This window comes from Malus sylvestris, chromosome 11, assembly GCF_916048215.2.
Source record: "Malus sylvestris chromosome 11, drMalSylv7.2, whole genome shotgun sequence".
Classification (NCBI taxonomy): Eukaryota; Viridiplantae; Streptophyta; class Magnoliopsida; order Rosales; family Rosaceae; genus Malus; species Malus sylvestris.
The window spans coordinates 8518236-8539244 of NC_062270.1; the positions used below are offsets into that span (position 1 = coordinate 8518236).

The following is a 21009-nucleotide window of genomic DNA, read 5'->3' on the forward strand; positions in this document are numbered from 1 at the left end:
TTTAATTTACAAAATTCAAACTGAACTATTTATACACAAATGTGATGTTTGAATTGTAGAGTATGGCATGGGGAGTGAGGTGTCAACGAATGGTGATGTCTACAGCTTTGGCATTCTCTTGTTGGAGATGTTTACAGGGAAGAGACCCACTGACAACATGTTTGGTGATAGCTTGAACCTTCATAATTTTGTCAAGATGGCTCTTCCCGGGCAAGTTACTGAGATTGCAGACACACCACTTCTTCAAGAAGGCACGAACGAGAATCCCAATCAATGCATTACGAGGATTCATAAAGTTGAGGTGTGCTTGAGTTCAATATTTAGAATTGGAATTGCTTGTTCTGCTGAATCCGCAACAGATCGACTAAAGAATATCAATGATGCTGCATCTGAACTTCATTCCATTAGGAATACTTTTCTTGGATAGAAACTCTTTTTTATGTGCTTTTGTGATAGAGAAATTTCATGTACTGCCTGTGAAGTCTAGCTTTTATGTTACCACAGTAGATGTGGAAGTTTGCAATGTAAATAATCACCAATGAGGTTCATTGTGTGAAGAGTGTATTACTACTTCTTGTACTTTGTATTTTTGTGTAATATTCACATCGATTAAAGTCTAGTTCGTGCCACGAAATTGTTGAATATTCACATTGACGAATTTCAAATTTTTGAAAGATTCATAACCTCAAGACCCTCAACATTCAATAAAATCATCTTGGGAGTTGTAAAGATGGTGAGTTGAGTATCCTATCAGACTTGACCACCATCAGTGTAAGGTGTTTTCAAAAATCAAAGTGCTATTTCAATTGTTGACAACACCAGATTCTGCAAGGGAATTCCTAATCTCAAGCTGCCCAATTGCAAGTCTAAAGAGCTCCAAGAAAAGAAGATTAGCTTATAGCTTGAAATTAATAATCCCTTTAGTATTCGGACTTGATGTACTTGCAAGTGTCATTTGCTACTTTCTCAAAAGCCACTGATCGGTTTTCTTCAGTTAATTTGACTGGTGTTGGCAGTTTCGAGTTTGTATACAAAAGGGTTCTTTATGCTAACAATAGAGCTCTGCTTGTACTTGTAGCTATGAAGGCGTTTAGCATGTTACGTCACGGAGCATCAAAGAGTTTCATAGCCGAATATGAGGCTTTGAGAAATATCAAGCATCAAAATCGCGTCAAGGTCATATCTACATGTTTTCTCAATGATTTTTTGAAGGCTCTAGTTTATGAGTTGATACAGCAAAGGAGTTTAGATGAGTGGCTGCCTGATTTGCATCCACCTCCTGTAATTGAAGAGGTAAGAGATCAATACACCCAAGAATTAATATCTTCTTCAAACACTAGATATTGTTATTGGTGTTGCTATTGTGCACTGGATTATTTTCATAACCATAGCGAAACATCGATTGTTTATTGTGATCTAAAGCCAAGCAATGTTCTTTTAAACACCAAGGTGACTGGACATGTTTATTAAAAGTGGACTAATCTCATATTGTTACTTATTTGAACTCCTCCATATAAGTGAAGGGGATTGGGTTCAAGTTGGTTGGTATGGTTACTAGGGTTTGCAAATGGCCATTTTTTGTAGAATTTTAACCCCATTTTTAAAGCCCATGGGCTATGACAAATCGAGGTTGTCTAGCATTGTTGCTATCAATATTCGCCATGTGCATTTTGAATTCAAATCCAATGGTTTTAGCAGTCGATCTACCAAACTTGACAATAAAAGAGTTTCTATTAAACCTGCAAAAATGAAAATTCTTAGCCGTTCATTAATGGATCTGAATTCAGATTTATTACAATCGACAGAGATTTTTTTTTTGGGCAATCAATAGGATACTAACAAATATGTTTTTAAAACAAAAATACGTCACGATAATGTGACTTATAGTATAGTTGTGTCACAAACCTTTTAACTTATTGATCTATCTTTAACGTACTCCAATTATTATTGTCCTCCAATTGATAGTATTTAATGAATTACATCATAAATTGTTCTCAAAATATTAATTACAAAAGCAAATAAGCTTGATTGAGTTATAAATTTATCGTGAGCCAGTTGGTACGGTTAGGAGAAAAATCAATTTTGTTCATAATTTTCATTTCTTCCAATTAAACAAGAGGCTATATAAGGGAAGTTCCAAAGGATACGGTGGTGTAATTTTGTCCATGAATTGTCTCGTCCAATTTGCATGCATGCGGTGGGTGACTAACTCCTAAATAATTCTCATTACCAAGCAAATTAAATACCATTAATTAAGAGCTTAAATACTCTTTAATTATTACCTCCCTATTTTGCTTTTGCAATAAGGAAGCTTTCCCCTTTTGTGTACAATATTTTAGGAATATTTGTGTTCTCCACACTCAAATGATGGTGATGTTCACTACCTTATTTATCACCATTATATGAGTTTAATACCTTGGATAGACATAAATATCAAAATTTAAATTAATCAAACGGTAATAAATAAGATCGTAAGTATTACCACCACTTGAGAGTTGTGACTAAAAATCACCTCAATAATATAAGTAGTTAAGTTAGTTGGTGTGGTAGTTGGTCTTTAGCAAGCTTCTTATAGAAAAGAAGAATCTGGATACTTTGGCCGTTTTGCAGAAGAAAAAGAAAGAAATGGGCATTTGACGTTTGGACAGACATAGTGATGGTGCTAGCTGCACCTGCTTCTTGGTGTTTTTTAAAAGAAAATAAAATAAAATAAAAGAGAAAAGGCTAATTTGCACCCTTTGGATATTATGATGCCAATTTGCTTGGTTGAGAAACTTGTGGCTTTTCTAATGGAGATTGCGTAAAGGTGCAAACAATTTGTTAGTGGTTGTGCAAAATAGGTTTCATATTGGGGAAAATTATGGTCCCTACGTCCAACCAAATAATAAGGTTTTTTTATGAGATAATGCATGCCAACTTGAGCATTATAATGTTCATGAATTTTTTTTATGTTTTTTTTGTTGAAAGGTAGAAATTATTGAATTCGAATAGAAACATTAACATCTGATGTCAAAGTGTTAAACAACCACTCTCGCTCGAGAGAGTCCCAAGTATGGGAGCCCCCATACAAGATACAAACAAAGCCACATGATTTTGTTTACGTCTATACTTATATTTACTCCGTAAAAATAGGTTAGGTCGGTTGGTAAAGACATTGTATCTTCCGTATTCTTACATTTAAGTTTAAATTCTTCTCTCGTAAATTATAGCTTATAATATCATCTTACCAAAACTAAGGATACTTATTTTTAGTGGGATATATTTTGCTTAAATATGTATGTTTGCAAGATTAAATGAAAACCTCCTAAACGTATGGAGTTTAATTGAATTCTAACCACCACACCACCCTCATATAATTAGGGCAAGAGGCAAATTTAGGAGGGCTCCTTTCAATCATTTTGTACCCCTGCATTTTATTGTGATTCAATGAAGCTCCCAGTTAATCAACTGCATGGGCATTGGGCATATAGGTAGCACCCAAAATATCCTTAAGTACAACTATAACAAAAGCTTTATGACGGATCGCTCTAAAATTGAAACCTCAATCTTCAAATTAACCAGCCCATCGTTCCTAAAATTGTTTGGACAATACTACATTTATTCGAGTGTATTTTACTTTGTCCTAAAAATCTCTGCCTAGCGTCGCCTAGGTGCTAGGCGGCTGGTCACCGTCTTGATTAATACACAGGCACTTGAAAATTAAGAAATGGTGCATATACCTGCTGAGGCACCCACCTAAATTGCGACTCACTTAGAAGAAAATAGATAACTTTTATTTTGCATTTTATTTTTTTCAATAAATTGTAAGAGAGTTGTTGAATACTTAAATAAATACACATTATCTTATTGTTCCCTATGTTTTCATAATATTTCAATACTTCATAATATATATATATATATATATATATATATATATATATATATATCATTCTATTTTATAGTTTTTGATTAAATTACATATATTTTAAGTATAAACAGACACTTATTTACATGAAATATAGTAGATTTACTTAAATCCGTCTAGCCCGCCTAGGCTTCACTTACCAGCCCGCTGCCCGACTAGCGCCTAGTGTCTTTTAGAACCTTACTTCAACGAGATTTGTTGCTAGAATTTAGTAGCTCAAAGTTGTCTGACAATCTAAAAAACTTACAAAGTTCAAACTTGAACAAAAATCAGAGCAAATATTACTAACAGATAATGGCATGTTGCGCGACAAAAATGGCTGAAAATCTCATAAAAAATCTAAACCGATAACGAAGGTCAAGAAAATATTGAAAAAATAAAAATATATTATGTGAAGAGTAATTGCACTTAGCCTTGCCATTTCTTTTCAAACGGATAAACTTGAACAAGGACAATTACTGTCTTACCCTTGCTCTCCTAAAGGCTAAAACGAGTGAACTTGCTCAGGTACACTAAAGCATAACAGCGAATCTACCATTGCATCCATCCCTTTCCTTTTTCACACTTTCTATATATCATGTTGATTTCTGAAAAAGCAGCCCTGCTTCACTGGCAGCCTTGTCTACCTCCTCTCCCTCTAGTCAAACTGCCTTACAGTTCCATGTTCCTCAGTCCCCGTCCACTTATTCCAAAGTGCAAGACTTTGTTCCAGAAAAAAAGAGTAAACTGCCGATTTATCCCTTAAATTATCACTCAACTTTCGATTTCCTTCCTGAACTTTTTAATTAGAAAATTAAGAACTTAAACTACTTTTTTTGGCCGATTTTCCCCCTGCTGTTAATTTTTCATTTATTCCATCCAAATCTCTGTTAAATGGAAACATGTGCACAACATGTGTGGGTAGTTCGGTGGCTTCATTCTTTAAAATAATTGAAAACCTTATATTTCTAAAATATAAACCTATGCAAATATGTATGATTCTATAGCTTTTGTGTTTGAAGGTCTAGCGAAGTGATGTTTTTGTCCATAAAGGAGAGTTACGTGGTTTGCACATAATAATAGTTAACGTTAATTTAGATGAAATCTATGAAAAACTAACGGTAGGGGGGAAATCGGCCAAAAAAATTAGTTTAAGTTCTTAATTTTCTAATTAAAAAATTCAGGGGGAAATCGAAAGTTGGATGATAGTTTAGAGAGCAAATCGGCAGTTTACCCCAGTGAATTATTCTAGTAAGCTTTTGCTACTCAACTGTTGTTTTTCTGGAAAATATATTATCTCCAGATCACTTCCTTTTAATCCATCAAATTCGAGAATTCAGACCATTGAAATTTAATTCAACGGCTAAAGTTATTATAATTTTTAAAGTCAGCTCATGTTTGTAATCGTTGAATCAAATTTCAATGATTCAAATTTCCAAACTTAATGGATTAAGAGAAAGGAATCTGAAGATGATCTATTTTCTTTTTCTGCACCAACGTGAACCCTCGTGTCAGTACACATGCAAATTAACCCTACTCCACATATATATCCAAATAATAATAATAATAAGATCGGAAGGAAATTTGATTATTTACAATATAAATGATTATATATATGACCCATATTTTCTTCATTTACTTTTGAGGTCACATTCACGTGCCACAGAAGCCTCAAAATTCGACAAATAAGATGACGTATGAAGGATTTATTTTGGATTAAGATCACATAGAAGAAGATCGCAGATAAGGATAGATGTATATGCGTGCAAAAGTACATATTTTGTGGGGGCATATTTTACTTGTTTCCTTCTCCAAGTTTCTTCTCTGATCCGCCTGTCCTCCTACCCACATGAATATATGGGTATATATGTTTATCTTTCTTATTATCTTCTCCACATGGAGTGCTACTCTGTATACATATGGGACGTTACATGTGATAGTGTTCCTTTGAAGCTCCTTTCAAACAAGTCGAAGATATTCAACAAGAAATTAAACCACATCCCATTTCCATTTGGTTATGACAATTTGGATTTTTTAAGTGAAATTATATATATATATATATATATATATATATATATATATATATATAATAGGGATTTCGATATACTATAACAAAAATAAAATAAGAGTAAAAACAAAATAAGTTATCGTTGTTTATCTCTTACTTGATATTTAGGCCTGCAAGTTTTAGGTAATACATTATATGAGCGATATATGGTGATAACCTATCTCGTTTTTACTAGTTCAACCCAATTCCCTTTATGAACCTCCTATATATATATATATATATATATATATATATATATATATATATATATATATATATATATAGGAGTATATAGGAGTTCAAATTGAGGTTCTCTTTTTATATGGGAAGAAATAATCAATAGACGAAAAACTAGTTGGTGTAAAATGGACAAAGTTTTACCTAGGGTTACGATAGAAACTATTCACATTACATTTATTCTTCGCATTAGGTTACAGTTTATACGTGTCAGGTAGGGTTTGCGTGACATTCACTTATGCAAGTGGATTCCAAATTATATGCAATAGGTAAACATGGTACATGTAACATTAGTTTTTCATCATTGAGACCCTTTCATGCCTTCATGAGTTAAAGAATCACCAAGCCAGTTCCACCATAATTGTCTATACAAACCATGTAGGACAACACCATCAGCTTAAAATTGTGTTGGAACGAGGAGAATAACTTATTACATGACATGGATATGCAATTACGTGATGTCCCATGTTAAGAAAATAAAGACATATAGACACAAATTTACACGTTTTTATTTCATTAGCACGGGACGCAATCGTATCAGTGTATCAAAGGCTTCAAAATTAAAGATTAAAAAAAATATGTACCAATGAATTAGATCTGTAATATGTGCAAACGGATTGGAATATTGAGTTGCAACAAGGAGGACATGATAGAATACTACCTTTCTTTGGCCAAATTATATTTATACCCTTGTGGTTCTTCTGATGTTTCACTTAAGAGGGATAACTAGGTTCAGTATTTGCAATTGAAGTCGTGTAATTTGCGGAAGCTTTCAATTAAGGACAATCCATTATATCGTGAAATGAGATTTGATGTTCTAGTCACAAGATAAAATAACATATTGAATGGCAAATTGACCATTAATTAATTTGGAGCGTGGTAATTAGTACATAAATACTACTTTGGAAGGGCATAACAGACTATTCCTAGTTGAAATCGTAAACTTACTATAAGTCTACAAGGCCTCAAGTGCCAAAGTAAAAACTACAAGTCTTTAAGTTAAAGAAATGTGAAACTACAAGGACTACAATTTAATTTGGCCTTTTTCTTTTCTCATATTTGAATTTAAAGGTTACTATTTTTATTTTTATTTTTTTATCAAAGGTTACTATTTTTATGGGGTGACAATAAAATATATATTTCGTTTTATAAAAAATGATGATGGAATTTTTTTTCCATAAGTGAAACTTTAAAACTAATTTAGAAATGATTTCATAACAATTTAATGTTTTGTTTCGAAAAATAGTACACGTGTTTAATATTTTAGGGTTCATTTTGAAAGTGCTTTTAAAATAGTTAAAAGTTTTTTATGAAAATGATTTTGAAACCAATTCTTATTAAAAATACAAACATATCCTAAAAAAGTACTTGAAGTGCTTTTAGAACCAAAAAACATTTCTCTTAAAACAATTTTAATCATTTTAAAAACTCTTCTAAATTGGCTCTTAGCTTCATTATCTAACAATATTATATATACTAACTGAACTACCTAACAAGAGAACTTTTGAGATTTTTTTTAACAAACCATTTTATTTATGATTTGTAGGACCCACATTCAAAATATAAACGATGGCAATTGAAGCAAGCAAGTGAATAAATTAATCAAGTATGACAGCCTCAGGTAAAGAACAAAAGGAGCCGCTCGGTTGATATGCTTGGTCTATTATAAGCCAAATCGAAACGTTCCACCAGTATAGGTCAAACTCCTTTAATTTGTTTACTTTTTAGAATTTGGTTGCAATACTTATATATATTCGATATAATTATCATTTTGACAATTAGATGCGCTGTCATTTATTGAGCAACGCTCTACATTCTCACAAACTCTCGCAAATACGGCAACATTAATTGAGTAACGTGAAACATATGTGACTGTTGAGTCATCATGTTTCTTTAAAATATTATTTATGATATTAGGAATAAGTATATAGTTTCAGAGATACGCACATTTATATGTATAGATTAATAATCGTACGGTAGTCCAAACCTTTAAGATAACCTTCATTGTCAACTTTTTGCCCCTTTTTTCCTATTTTTCCCTTTTTTTATACACAATATTTAGGAGGGCAAAATAGTAATTTTGCATCTTTTGAGAAAATGACAATCATATCTTTATTTTTCCTATTTTACCCTCACTTTTGATACACAATATTTACATAAGTAGGACAAAACAGTAATTATATAATATTAAGATAAAATATGCACTTATTAAGAGAAAATTGTCTCACCATCATTATTTCATACTCTTTTTAAAATTTTAAAAACTAATCACACTCCTTGATAAAATAAAATAAAATGAAATTGTTCACACACACAGAATGTGTGCTCATCTGTCCCCCCACATCCCGAGCTCGACTCCATCGTAACACGATATTATCCGTTTTGGGCCCCGACCACGTCCTCACGGTTTTGTTTCTGGGAACTCACACTACAACTTCCCAGTGGGTCACCCATCATGGGATTGCTCTCACGCGAACTCGCTTAACTTCGGAATTCCGATATAATCCAAAGTCAGTGAGCTCCCAAAAGGCCTTTTGCTAGGTAGAGATGAGAATATACATATAAGGCTTACAAGATCCACTCCTATAGGCGATGTGGGATGTTACAATCCACCCCCTTTAGGGGCCCGACGTCCTCGTCTGCACACTGCCGACCAGGGATTGGCTTTGATACCAAATTGTCACATCCCGGCCCGAGCCCCCATCACATCCCGGACTCGACTCCACCGTAACACGATATTGTCCACTTTGGACCCCGACCACGCTCTCACGGTTTTGTTTATGAGAACTCGCACGAGAACTTCCCAATGGGTCACCCACCATGGGATTGCTCTCGTGCGAACTCGCTTAACTTCGGAGTTCCGATGGAACCCAAAGCCAGTGAGTTTTCAAAAGACATCTTGCTAGGTAGAGATAGGCCTTTTGAGAGCTCACTGGCTTCGTGTTTCATCGGAACTCCGAAGTTAAGCGAGTTCGTGCGAGAGCAATCCCATGATGGGTGACCTATTGGGAAGTTCTCGTGTGAGTTCCTAGAAACAAAACTGTGAGGGCATGGTCAGGTCGGGGCCAAAAACGGACAATATCGTGCTATGGTGGAGTCGAGCCCAAGATGTGGTGGGGGCCCAGGCCGAGATGTGACAATTTAGTATCAGAGCCAATCCATGGCGAGAAGTGTACTGACGAGGACGTCGAGCCCCTAAAGGGGGTGGATTGTAACATCCCACATCGCCCATGAAAGTGGATCCTCTAAGCTTTATATGTACATGCCCACATCTTCCTACCACGATGCCTTTTGGGAGCTCACTGACTTTGGATTATATCGGAATTCCGAAGTTAAGCGAGTTCGCGTGAGAGCAATCCCATGATGAGTAACCCACTGGGAAGTTCTCGTGTGAGTTCCCAGAAACAAAACTGTGAGGGTGTGGTCGGGGCCCAAAGCGGACAATATCGTGCTACAGTGGAGTCGAGCCCGGAATGTGGTGGGGGCCCGGACCGGGATGTGACATCATCTGCTAGCATCCATAAAGAAAAAACTACTTCAAACTAATTTATGCTTCCCAAAGATACTATAGTCATCTTTTTAATTTTCTTCCCACCAAACAAACAAGTTAAACAAGATGAGAAGAGATTAATTGACTAGAAATCCAAATTTCTAAACCCACTAAAAACCCTCGAGTCAAACAACAACAAACTTTCTTTCACTAAATGGGGTCGGTTGTGTAAATCTTAGAATGCCACTGCGCATGGGTTTTGTGCAAAGTCTTTCCTTAACTTCAAGTATCATTTTTAAAAGTCTATTTCCAAGTCTTCATAAGTCTTTCTCTACCCATTTTGCCCTGAAACTCTGTCTCATAATGATATTTTCCAATCGGAACATCTGTAGCTATAGGTCTTCATTTCACATGTCCAACCACCTTAACTAATTTTCTCTCATCTTATCTTCAATTGCGGTTACTCGTACTTTATCTAGAATATCCTCGTTCTTAACCTTGTCATTTTTTCATGTGCCCACATATCCAACAAAACATTTTTATCTTCACTACACTCATTTTATTCACGTGTTAATGCTTGACAGCCCAACATTCTGTGTCGTAAAACATTGTTGACCTTATTGCAGTCTTACAAAATTTCCCTTTGAGCTTTAGTAGCATACGAATGTCGCACAATACACCCGATGCACTCTTCTACTTTATTCATCCAGCTTGTAAATTATGGTTGAGATCTTCATCTAATTCTCTTTTCTTTTGCAAGATAGATAAAAAATAACTAAAGCGTTCACTTTTTGATACTTCTTGATCTCCAATCATTATCCTATCTCATTTGAAACCTCATTTTCATTGAATTTGCATTTCGTATTCTCTGTATTGAACTACTTAAGTAAGTAAAGACCTTTTAATTCCCACTAAAAACCCTCGAAACAAACGCAAAATTCCAGATTGACGTTCACATGGACGGTAGACATGGCTATATTGTTAACTCGGTGAGCTATAAATCAAGCAACAATGATGAAGGCTCACATGGTTGCGAGTGCATCGCACGCTCTAATCAGAGATCATCATGAATCCAATGTCATCCTGCACACATCAAATCTCGGACCCTCACCACCAACGTGGGAAAGAGTTATTGGTCCACGTGTAAGGTCTTGTGACTCTTGTCCAAAGTAGAACAAGAGTGAAGTGGGAATCACATGGGGTGCTAAATTCGTGGACGTGACCCATGACCTGGCGATTCAAGCAACTTTTTTATATTCCTCTACATTATTTTACAAAAATTGAATTTTAAGTCAAACGTCCTAATGATCACAAAATGCAAATTCAATTAAAAAGGTAAAATCTCCACAATTTTCATAGTAGACAAGTGAGAGCGTATCAATTAAAAAGGTGAAGTCTCGATCACAAAATTCACAAGAAAAGATTTGGCTTTTGCTAGAAATTAAGCAACAATTTATTTCTAATTTGTTTCATTAAGACTATAATTTTATATGCTTCATAGCTAAGTTCTAAAATGATAATTTTTTTTTTTTTTGGATAAATTTCTAAAATGATAATTTGGTCTCAACACTACCATAACAAATCACATCTAATTATAACAACTACAACTACTCTAAAACCTGTTCCGGCGTGATTGATGTCCAAGAGCAATGAATAAAGCAATCAATAAGCATGCATTACACCTAGGGGTGGGTATGGTTTGGTTCGATGCGGTTTTGAGTGAAATCAAAATCGAAACCGAAATTTTTTACGGTTTGGTTCGGTGTGGTTTTGAAGCCAAAACCTAAATGAAACCAAACCGTTTGGTTCGGTTCAGTGCGGTTTCAAATGGTTTCGGTTTGGTTTTTAAGAAAAAATGTACAATTTGCAATTTAACATATTAATAAGCATTTCCCAGTAGTAATAGGAAAAAGACATTTGTTATGTAAACAATTAGCATGTTGCATGCAGTTGTGATGTTAAAATATGTTTGTGCAACAAAAGGGTGTCCCATACAAGGTATAACATAAAACAAGTTGAATAACTTTGAATTTATTAAAGGTGAGCGAAACTTTCATACTAGATTATGTGATATCATGCTTCAAATGAGTGGACTTCATTAGATCATTGTTCGACTCTTGATAACAAGATTAGTCCACCCTTGTACATATGTGTGTGTGTGTGTGTGATGGTATAAAATAACAAAGGTCATTCGAGTTAATGAACAAAAGAAAGTGATGAATGATGATATTCTAGTGTGACTGAGTCCATACTAAAAGTATGGATTCTAACAAACAACCAATTAAAACATGAAATCTAATATGGACATTTAATTAAATGTTTATTAATATTTTTTGTTTGGTTTGGTTTCGATGCGGTTTTCAAAAGCCAAAACTGAAACCAAACCGTTTTCTATGCTGCGGTTCGGTTTCAAAACTGAAACCGTTTCAAAACCGCAAAACCAAACCGTTCGGTGCGGTTTGATTTGGTTTGTGTTTCGGTTTCGGTTTTCGGTTCTAAGTGCTCACCCCTAATTACACCTTTCACCTCTACCTAATATCGCGTCTATAGGAAGAACCATCATTTTTTAACTTTAGCTAATATAAGAGGCAGATTTGTGATACTATTTTTTATATTTGACACACGTTTTTTATGTGGTTTAATTTGTAATATATTTTAATGATCTGATTCGTCTATCTTTTAAAATAAGGAACTTTAACGAAAATCACTCAGTACTGTTCACTTTAATGAAAAACCACATTTTTACACTAAAAAGTCAATCATGGTACTATTTACTTTACCCTTTATTTTGTCCTTATCATTAAAACTCAAAGTTTTCAAGCCTTTTTCATTAGTTTTGCTTTTAAAATATCATTCATAGATCATCTTACAAAAAATTAGACAAATCCAAAATTATTAAAACATTCATTTGTAGTGAAGAGAACAGTTCTACAAAGAAACCCCTTATCCAATGGTCATATGAGTTTCAGATTTGAATGATTTTTGGTAAACATGATCTTTGAGGGAAGATCTAAAATATAAACGGTTTGGATCATTAAAATATACCAATCGATTCAACCTCTGATAAAAAAGATATACCTTGATTATATTTCATCTCTTCAACAAGTTTAGTAATGAGCATAACGGCCCTATTGTTCCTATGGAGAGAAGAACACACAATTAGTTTTTCGGGAAATTTCCAAACGAACAATTTCAACGAAATCTTTCAATTTCTTATTTTACTATGTTCAACTCTATGCACGGAGTGGGATGTACAAAAATATGTGTAAAAGGTCATGTAAAAAAAGTAGTGCCACCCAGCCTCCCATATATATATATATATATATATATATATATATGTATATATTTGTACTGTACTAATATTTTACTTTGATAATCAGAGTTATACCAATTTGTGAATTTCTAGGTGAGTTTTCTTTGTACCTTTCACTGATGGATTCTCCTTTTTCTAGGATGGGCATGTTAAAAGCTAAAACACACTGCAGCTGCATTGTTGGATCACTGTAAATGTAACGGAGTCCAAATGTAAGCTTCCCACCAAAATTTGGCCCCAAAAGATTCGAATTTTCTTGCAAAGTCCCCCATAAAATCCACCCTTCCTCTTCTTTTGATGTCAATAGTTCGATGTGTTGACAAACACAGAAGGTTCCTATTTTTTTCATGATTTATAAAGCAAAGGAGGGGAAATGATAAAGGGTAAGGTTAATCATAATCATTATCAACATTCACTGTCCTTGTTTCTAATATATATATAGCATGGGTATCCAATGTAGTATTAATTTGCATAGTATGTAGTACTGTGAGAAAAATGACACGTACTACAACAACAAGAACACAAGAACTACTAAGTTTTATTTCACTAAGTGGGTTGACTATATAAATTCTAAAATGTCATTAGGCTGGTTTTGTGATAAGTTTTTCGTTAGCCTCAGGTATGGTCTAAAATATCCATAATATCCCGATATTTCCATCGAAATTTTCGTGTTTTTGGACTACCGATATTTTTTTGGATTACTGATATTTCCGATATCATCGATATTTTAGACCTTACTAAGTCACTCATGTATCTTACCATGCAATGTATAAAGTGTAAAATATTGTACTAATTCATTATATATAAATGATTATGGTGTGTTTAAACTTCTTTCATTAATTACTATATATTTTTTATACTCACAATGTTTGCCAGCTCGCTATATAATCAACTTAAATCAATTATATCTATCATGCAATGCATTTCCTTTCAAATTTTTGTGATAAACTAATAGATAATTGACTAAATAAGCATCCTGCAAAGTTTCAATAAAATTTTTCAAGTTTTTCTTACAATTTCCATGGTTTTTATTCAATTTTTATCGATATCGATAATATCCCGATATTTCCATCGAAATTTCCGTGTTTTTGGACTACCGATATTTCCGATATCATCGATATTTCAGGTACTTCATATCTTTTCTTACAATTTCTTTTCAAGTGTTCCTACATCTTCCTCTACCCCTTTTGAACTAAACCTCCGGCTTATAATCGCATATTTTAACTAGAACATTTGTAGGTACAATCACCTGCAAAACTATGTAATAAGTTAAACTATTCTCTATTTGTGAGGTTCCAGAACCTAAAGTGTTGATTATGGATACATATAATCACTGACAAACCGTATATATCAAGTAAATTGAGATGCTTGTAAGTATTCTGTGTTTGTGAGATTTCAAACCCTAAATGTTGGATTATAGATACATATAATCACATGTAAACCACATTTGTCAAAGTAATTTCAGATGCTCATAAGTATTCAAACATAAAACATCTTAACTTGTCACAAATAATCCCGCAGTGGGCCGTAAGCGTAGCTAGGTTGCATGCAGCTAAAGAAACTTATAAAGCTAAAGTGGGACAAAAGGTGACAGGGAAAATACATGCATGCATGTAATTATGTAAAATAATAGGCTGGCCAAAGTAAAAGTAATGGAGTTTAGTCTACGACATTACAAAAATTGGACCACTGTCTGTTATACAACTGCTTGCTTGCTGGGGTTGTGGCTCGAGAATGAGAGGCCTAATTATGTTATTTTATAATTTGCCTTGTTGATATGTGTTGCATCATGCCATTGTGTTGTGTTTGTGATTGTGATTGTGCTTCTGGCCCCCACTCATAGACTCACAGTGAAAGCCAGCCGGGCTATATGGACCGATGATTACGGGATTAAGTGGGTCCTACAACCCACGCTGGATGCCCTCTCAGTCACCATCTCCAATCAAAGTTATTTTCTGTGCATTCCAAATATGAAAAACTTTTACCACTTTTCAATTTGTAATACAATTATATGTAATTTTTTTTTTTTTTAATTTTTTTTTTGCAAATATTGGCGCTAAATATGTTCTATATAAATTGGCTTGGTGCTTGGTCTCTAATATAATATAATGGAAAATAATACAGTCTAGAAGTGAAACATATCAACTTTATTGTTTACTCATATTATAATACGTGAGATTGCTAAGAACATGTGGCATTATCCAATAATACAGTCTATAAGTAAAACATACCAACTCTGTAGTCTATTCATATTATAATAGATGAATTGTTAACAATGTGACAATCCAAGGTACATGTAAAATTTTTTACTCTCAAACTCTCATTAATGTCTACTTTAGTTGGCTTTGCCTCATTTTAGTTAAAGTAATTTTCATTGTAGTACTCTTAAAATTTTCAAATTTCGCACTTTACAACATTTTTTGTGTCTCACTCTCAGACCTAAAAATTAATTTTTCTTCCATTTTCATACTTATGTTAGTTCTATCAAATATTCCGTTAACTGACGAGAACTTGCAATGGCCTCTCAAGTTTGCCACCTAGACTGGCAAATTAAATTATTTGAAAATTAGAAAACAAAGTCTCCCTCTCCCTTCTCTTTTTCCCTTTCTCTCTTCGAATCCCAGGATGGACTTGGGCTATCCGCCGCCCCACTGCCGTTTAATAATGTTCTTGGTCTTCATCATTTCTCTAAGAATTCTTCTTATCTCTATTTAAAATTAAGAAATTTAAGAAAATTCACCAAACAAAATCGCAAATTTTGATTATTATTATTATTATTATTATTATTATTATTATGGGATGTGCTATCCACACACCTCAAATTACTTCTTACACACCTCTTGTTAATTTCTGACCATTAATCTTCTTCAATTCATCTGATCCGACGGTCGAAAATTAGAAGAGTATGTGAGAAGTACAATGCGGTGGATATCACACCACATTATTATTATTATTTTGTTGAGTTTGTGCTATGTGCAATCGAAAAGAAACAGAAGTGGGAATATAGGATAGTGGTTCGATAACACGATCTGAGAGATACATGTTGACATCGATGCGGTATCGATCCGTAGAAGGCGATCCATTCGAGAACGAGATCTGAGATCTCGAATTTCGACTCACAACGAGCTGGTTCTGGACCCTATAGTGGTTGCACCGTCGCAGCGAAGACCACCCTATAATAGTTCTTAGAGGAGGATGACGATCGCAAACTCTCCGTCAGCAAAGACGACCCGAGTGACGAGACCCGATCGCCTATTTGGGTCAGCTTGCTTCTGGCCTTGGTTGGCACTAGAATCTTGAAACAGGCTTTCCAGAATAGGGGTTTCCGGGTCATGTCGTTTCTCAGACTCGGTCTTCTACCCTGGTGGAAGAGCCGTCACGAATTCGGAGAAGGAATCCTCGACGATCTGAATGGGTATAAGGGTTTCGGTGGCACATGAAGTTGGATAGGGTTGACAACTGAAGGGAGAGTGTTTTTTTCATTAATTTTAGGATAATATCGGGAAATTAAAATTTTAAATTAAATTTACAAATTAAATGATGTGTCATTTATAAGAAATAAGCACATTAATTAACGTTTAAGTAATAATCCAATTATCAACAACTACATCATTTGGTTTGAAAATTTTGATTTTTTAACATTATTCTTAATTTTAATTGTGTTCAAGCCACAACAAAATTCCTTAAACTTAAGTACGAAATTGACAAGAAATGTAGTGAAGTAAAGTGGGGACTTTGAAAAACTTAAGGATTGGGCACACACACTCATATGCAATGGAATATGTAGCTAATGGGGCTTGGATTGTATTTGCATAATTTTGTATCCCTCTCATGCCCCATGAAATCTTTTGTTTGGTCCCCTAAAAGAATGTCCTCAAATCACAGCCGCTGATCACGCCTCAACTTCAGAATGACTCAAAGTTGCTCATCCATTGAGTCCATGTCTAAAGACCTCTCAAGTCTGAAGCCAACCTCCATAAGTAGTCCACCACCCCTCCTTTAACTCCTCACCCTATCAGTACCTCACTGACTCACTTTCTCTCTGTCTGTTTCTCTCTCTCTATTTTCTGTTTGTTTCTAGGGAAAATTTAGAAGAAAAAGAAAATGGGCGTGGTGAGTGTTTCTACTTGCATTGCTTCGCTAATCATCTCACTAATGTGGGTGGCTGAAGCAAGAATCCCAGGAGTCTACACTGGTGGTGCATGGCAAGGCGCTCATGCCACCTTCTACGGTGGCTCCGACGCCTCCGGAACCATGGGTACGTCACCAAAACCCTACATTTCCCCTTCAAACTCTTCACCATCTGCCTCAACTTTTCATTTTTCTTAATGTACACAATAATGCCACATTCCTTTTAAAGAAGAGAAACTTACATGCACTAGGAATGTCATTGTGTCAATATCCTAATCATGCGCTGCATGCATTATGGTTTTTACACGTAACGTTGCATGATTGAGTTGAGATACTGTAGCGAAATCCAACAAAACCCATCAAAGATCTGAAACCAAGAACTTAATCAAGCTTAATTATCAATTAATTAACTAAAACACTTGAATTTTTCAGGTGGGGCTTGTGGATACGGAAATCTATACAGCCAAGGGTACGGAGTTAACACGGCGGCACTGAGCACAGCGCTGTTCAACAATGGCCTCAGCTGCGGAGCCTGCTTTGAGCTCAAGTGTGCAGAGGACCCCAGCTGGTGCCACGCCGGAAGTCCATCTATTTTCATCACTGCCACTAACTTTTGCCCTCCCAATTTTGCCCAACCAAGCGACAATGGCGGATGGTGCAACCCTCCTAGGCCCCACTTCGACCTCGCCATGCCCATGTTCCTCAAGATTGCCGAGTACAGAGCTGGGATCGTCCCTGTTTCCTACCGTAGGTTAGTAAAGCCCACATCTCTGTTTTTCTTGCTCTGTTTTTGTTCTCTGTTTTCCTTGCTCTATATTTAGGTTTGGTTATTTAGTTTAACAATTTGAAAGTAATAATCTTGGATTTGGAAGTATTCGAACAATTTTTTTTTAACAAAACGAATTACTATTTTTTTACATCTATGTAAATTGAAATTCGACCGTGAGTTCCGAAAACTAATTGACCTAACTCACGTCGATTACTTGTTACTTTGAAAAACAATAGTTGTAACTTTTTAGCCCAATGAAATGTGGTTTCCAAAATTCCTACTTAGACCACTTTTCTCTCCAATATAATTCTACTGGAATTGGTTGTGTGAGTGTTTCTGTTTTCCTTTTTTTTCTTTCTTCTGATTTAATTTCTTTTCATATGAAATAAATTAGACTACTTATCTTTTTGCTCAAAAGCTTTTTGTGACCTTTCTCAATCTTGCGGGTCACACCTGTGGTACAAGTGAATTGGATTCTGGTCTGAGTTTTAATTGCTTTCGCAGAATGTATATGGTTTCTATCGACCAAAATTCTGTGGTATTTCGAAGTATACAATATTTTGGATTTCTTAAATAATATAAGTTAAAAAATTCGAAGTATCACATGTTTGATAGCACCATAGAAAATCCAAACAATGTATTTACTGACCACGTGGAAAGAGCTCACTTGAAATTGACTAATTGCCCCAAATTCTTGATATTTCTTGTGGTAGTTAATGGGTTAGTTAATTTCGGTTCTTTCAAAAGTTTGGATTTTGCCCAATTGGTCCCAAATGCTGAAAGCAAAATAAGAATGGGCAGTAGGGAATATTTAACTCCCCAAAAACCATAGTTTTAACATATGCCATTATGTCATCCTTTGGCCTCACCCTTGGCCTTTTTGTTATCTCCAGTAGATGAGGATTCGCGTTCTAGGCGTGCAATGCATCACTACATAAGGATAAAACTAAGTTTCCAAATTTAGAACAAATGTAAACTGTGATGCAAATGTCGGTTAGGTCTGTAGGTCGACGTTGTCTGTCTAACTCCTTATTCAAGTTTGGGTCGAGTTCGATCCTCTTTTCATAGGCTCATAGCTTAGAATACCTTATAAAAAGAACAAAAGAGGGAAGATGCTAAGGAAATTCTGTCAAATTGAGACTTTAAGATTAATTCTTATGCTAACTTGGATTATATGTCACCTTACAGTTTAATGTTAATTCTCATACCAACATTATAAAATATTATGCTAAAAATATGAGATACCAGACAGTTTATAAAGAATTTCATTTTTAGTGAGATAGTCTCTTTAACATTGCTGGAGTTGCTAAATTTGACTTACAGTTCACTAAACTTGCATCCAGCTACCAAACTTGCTTCTAGCTACCAAACTGGGCTTTTTTCATTGGATTATGGTCTTCGGTCTACAGCAAGATCTACACCGTACGTACTTTTTGATCGGTAAATCATTAAGGATTTTAACAAAAAACTCTCAGTACTATTTACTTTTAACGAAAAATCATATTTTTACACTAAAAAGTCAATCATGGTACTATTCCTTTTACCTTTTATTTTGTTCTTATCATTAAAACTCAAAATTTTTCAAACCATTTTCATTAATTTTTCTTAAATTCATGCTATCACAAAGTACGATGTGCATGTAGTCACAGTTCCCTACGTACCAAATCGAAGACCATTCCAAAGCACAGTCCCCAAAATTCCGAGACTCGTCGATAAATGTGAAAAGACCATTTTAGTGTTCAATTTGATTGGCTCATTTAATCATGCCCGCCGTAAAACACGGTCCGTGATCCACGTTGGCACAAACCAAGTGAAATTTCCGAACATGCCCTCACGATTTTTGACTGTTTTCCTCAGGGTGCCATGTCGGAAGCGCGGAGGGATCAGGTTCACAATCAACGGCTTCCGCTACTTCAACCTGGTTCTGATCAGCAACGTGGCGGGCGCAGGGGATATCGTGAAGGTGAGCGTGAAAGGCGCCAGGACCGGCTGGATGAGCATGAGCCGCAACTGGGGTCAGAACTGGCAGTCGAACTCCGTTCTGGTTGGTCAGTCACTTTCCTTCAGGGTCACCGGCAGTGACCGACGCACTTCCACCTCGTGGAACATCGTCCCCGCACACTGGCAGTTCGGTCAAACATTCACCGGAAAGAACTTCAGAGTCTGACGAACGACCATCCAAAAGTCAACATATTTATGATTTTCCCGCCATATTTATGTATTTCCAATTTTACCCTTCCTTGGCGCCATTTTAGTTGCTTTTACAAGATGCTGTTTTTGATGGGCGTTGGAGAATGCGAAAGTGTTTCAGGGGGCAAGTTTGACTTTTTGATTGGTAGGATTTGGTGTGACTTATTTGAGTGGGTATGATGCGTAGTGGGTGGGTATAACAATGTAACGAGTGCAAGGGTAATTTGGGAATTAAATTTAAAAGCCCAATGTGGGCAAATTGTAGGAGAGGTTGAGGCGGCCGCAGAGAATTGTAGCCCGCACCGTATTAGTACTTTGCCAAAAGTAAAGTTGTAGTATATATTCATATGATCATATATATGCATGAGAAGTGTATTTGTATTAACTATTTTGTTAATTTTCTTTTTCAGTTGGAAATTTGCCTAATTCAACAAGCTTTACGTGATTGTGTTGATGATGGATAACCAAAAGCACTTGTAAGTTTTCGGGGTTTAGCTCGAACGTCGAGGCGATTGAAAAAATGGATCAGAATTAGGATAGGTTAACGATTCGTTTTCTTTCAATGTAATTTTAAGGAGTTTGCATAAATATTTAAAAGTGCAGACAGATAAAAAGAGAGCGCGCCTAAATCACACATCATATAGTGAAGGAAAAGCTTCAATTAGTGAACCCATAAGTCCAAATGGGTCAAATCAAAACCAAACCTGCACGTGGGTGGGGTTGGGGTTATTGTGGGTATCTGGGTTTTGTTGCTTGGTGAATTTATTATCCATCTTCTTCTGTCCTTTAGAGGACAAACATCTTTGGATTCCAACTACGACAAAAGTAAAAGCACAAAGCAGTAAGCATTGGATACCTTATGCAAAAAGCCAATTACTTTCTTGGTTGAGCTTCCACGTCAAGGTTTTTGGATTTTTGTTTTAACAGCCGTTTGATAACCATTTCATTT

General features: G+C 35.3%; 2 protein-coding genes across 5 annotated transcripts in view; both read left to right on the top strand.

Annotated features, from left to right (window-relative positions):
* The window catches only part of LOC126591175 (probable LRR receptor-like serine/threonine-protein kinase At3g47570), a 45617-nt gene extending 44969 nt beyond the window's left edge, over nucleotides 1-648 (top strand). For all 4 annotated transcript variants that reach the window (XM_050256758.1, XM_050256759.1, XM_050256760.1 and 1 more), the window contains one exon: nucleotides 60-648. In XM_050256758.1, the coding sequence (XP_050112715.1) occupies nucleotides 60-427 (368 nt within the window). In that variant the 3' untranslated portion in view covers nucleotides 428-648. The remainder of the gene's footprint in view (nucleotides 1-59) is intronic.
* Nucleotides 649-16883: 16235 nt separating this feature from the next.
* Nucleotides 16884-20445, top strand: LOC126591186 (expansin-A6). Its single transcript, XM_050256777.1, has 3 exons — nucleotides 16884-17228; nucleotides 17534-17852; nucleotides 19728-20445. The coding sequence occupies exons 1-3, from the start codon at nucleotides 17075-17077 to the stop codon at nucleotides 20035-20037; spliced, it is 783 nt and encodes a 260-aa protein (XP_050112734.1). The 5' UTR covers nucleotides 16884-17074; the 3' UTR covers nucleotides 20038-20445.
* Nucleotides 20446-21009: the final 564 nt, after the last annotated feature.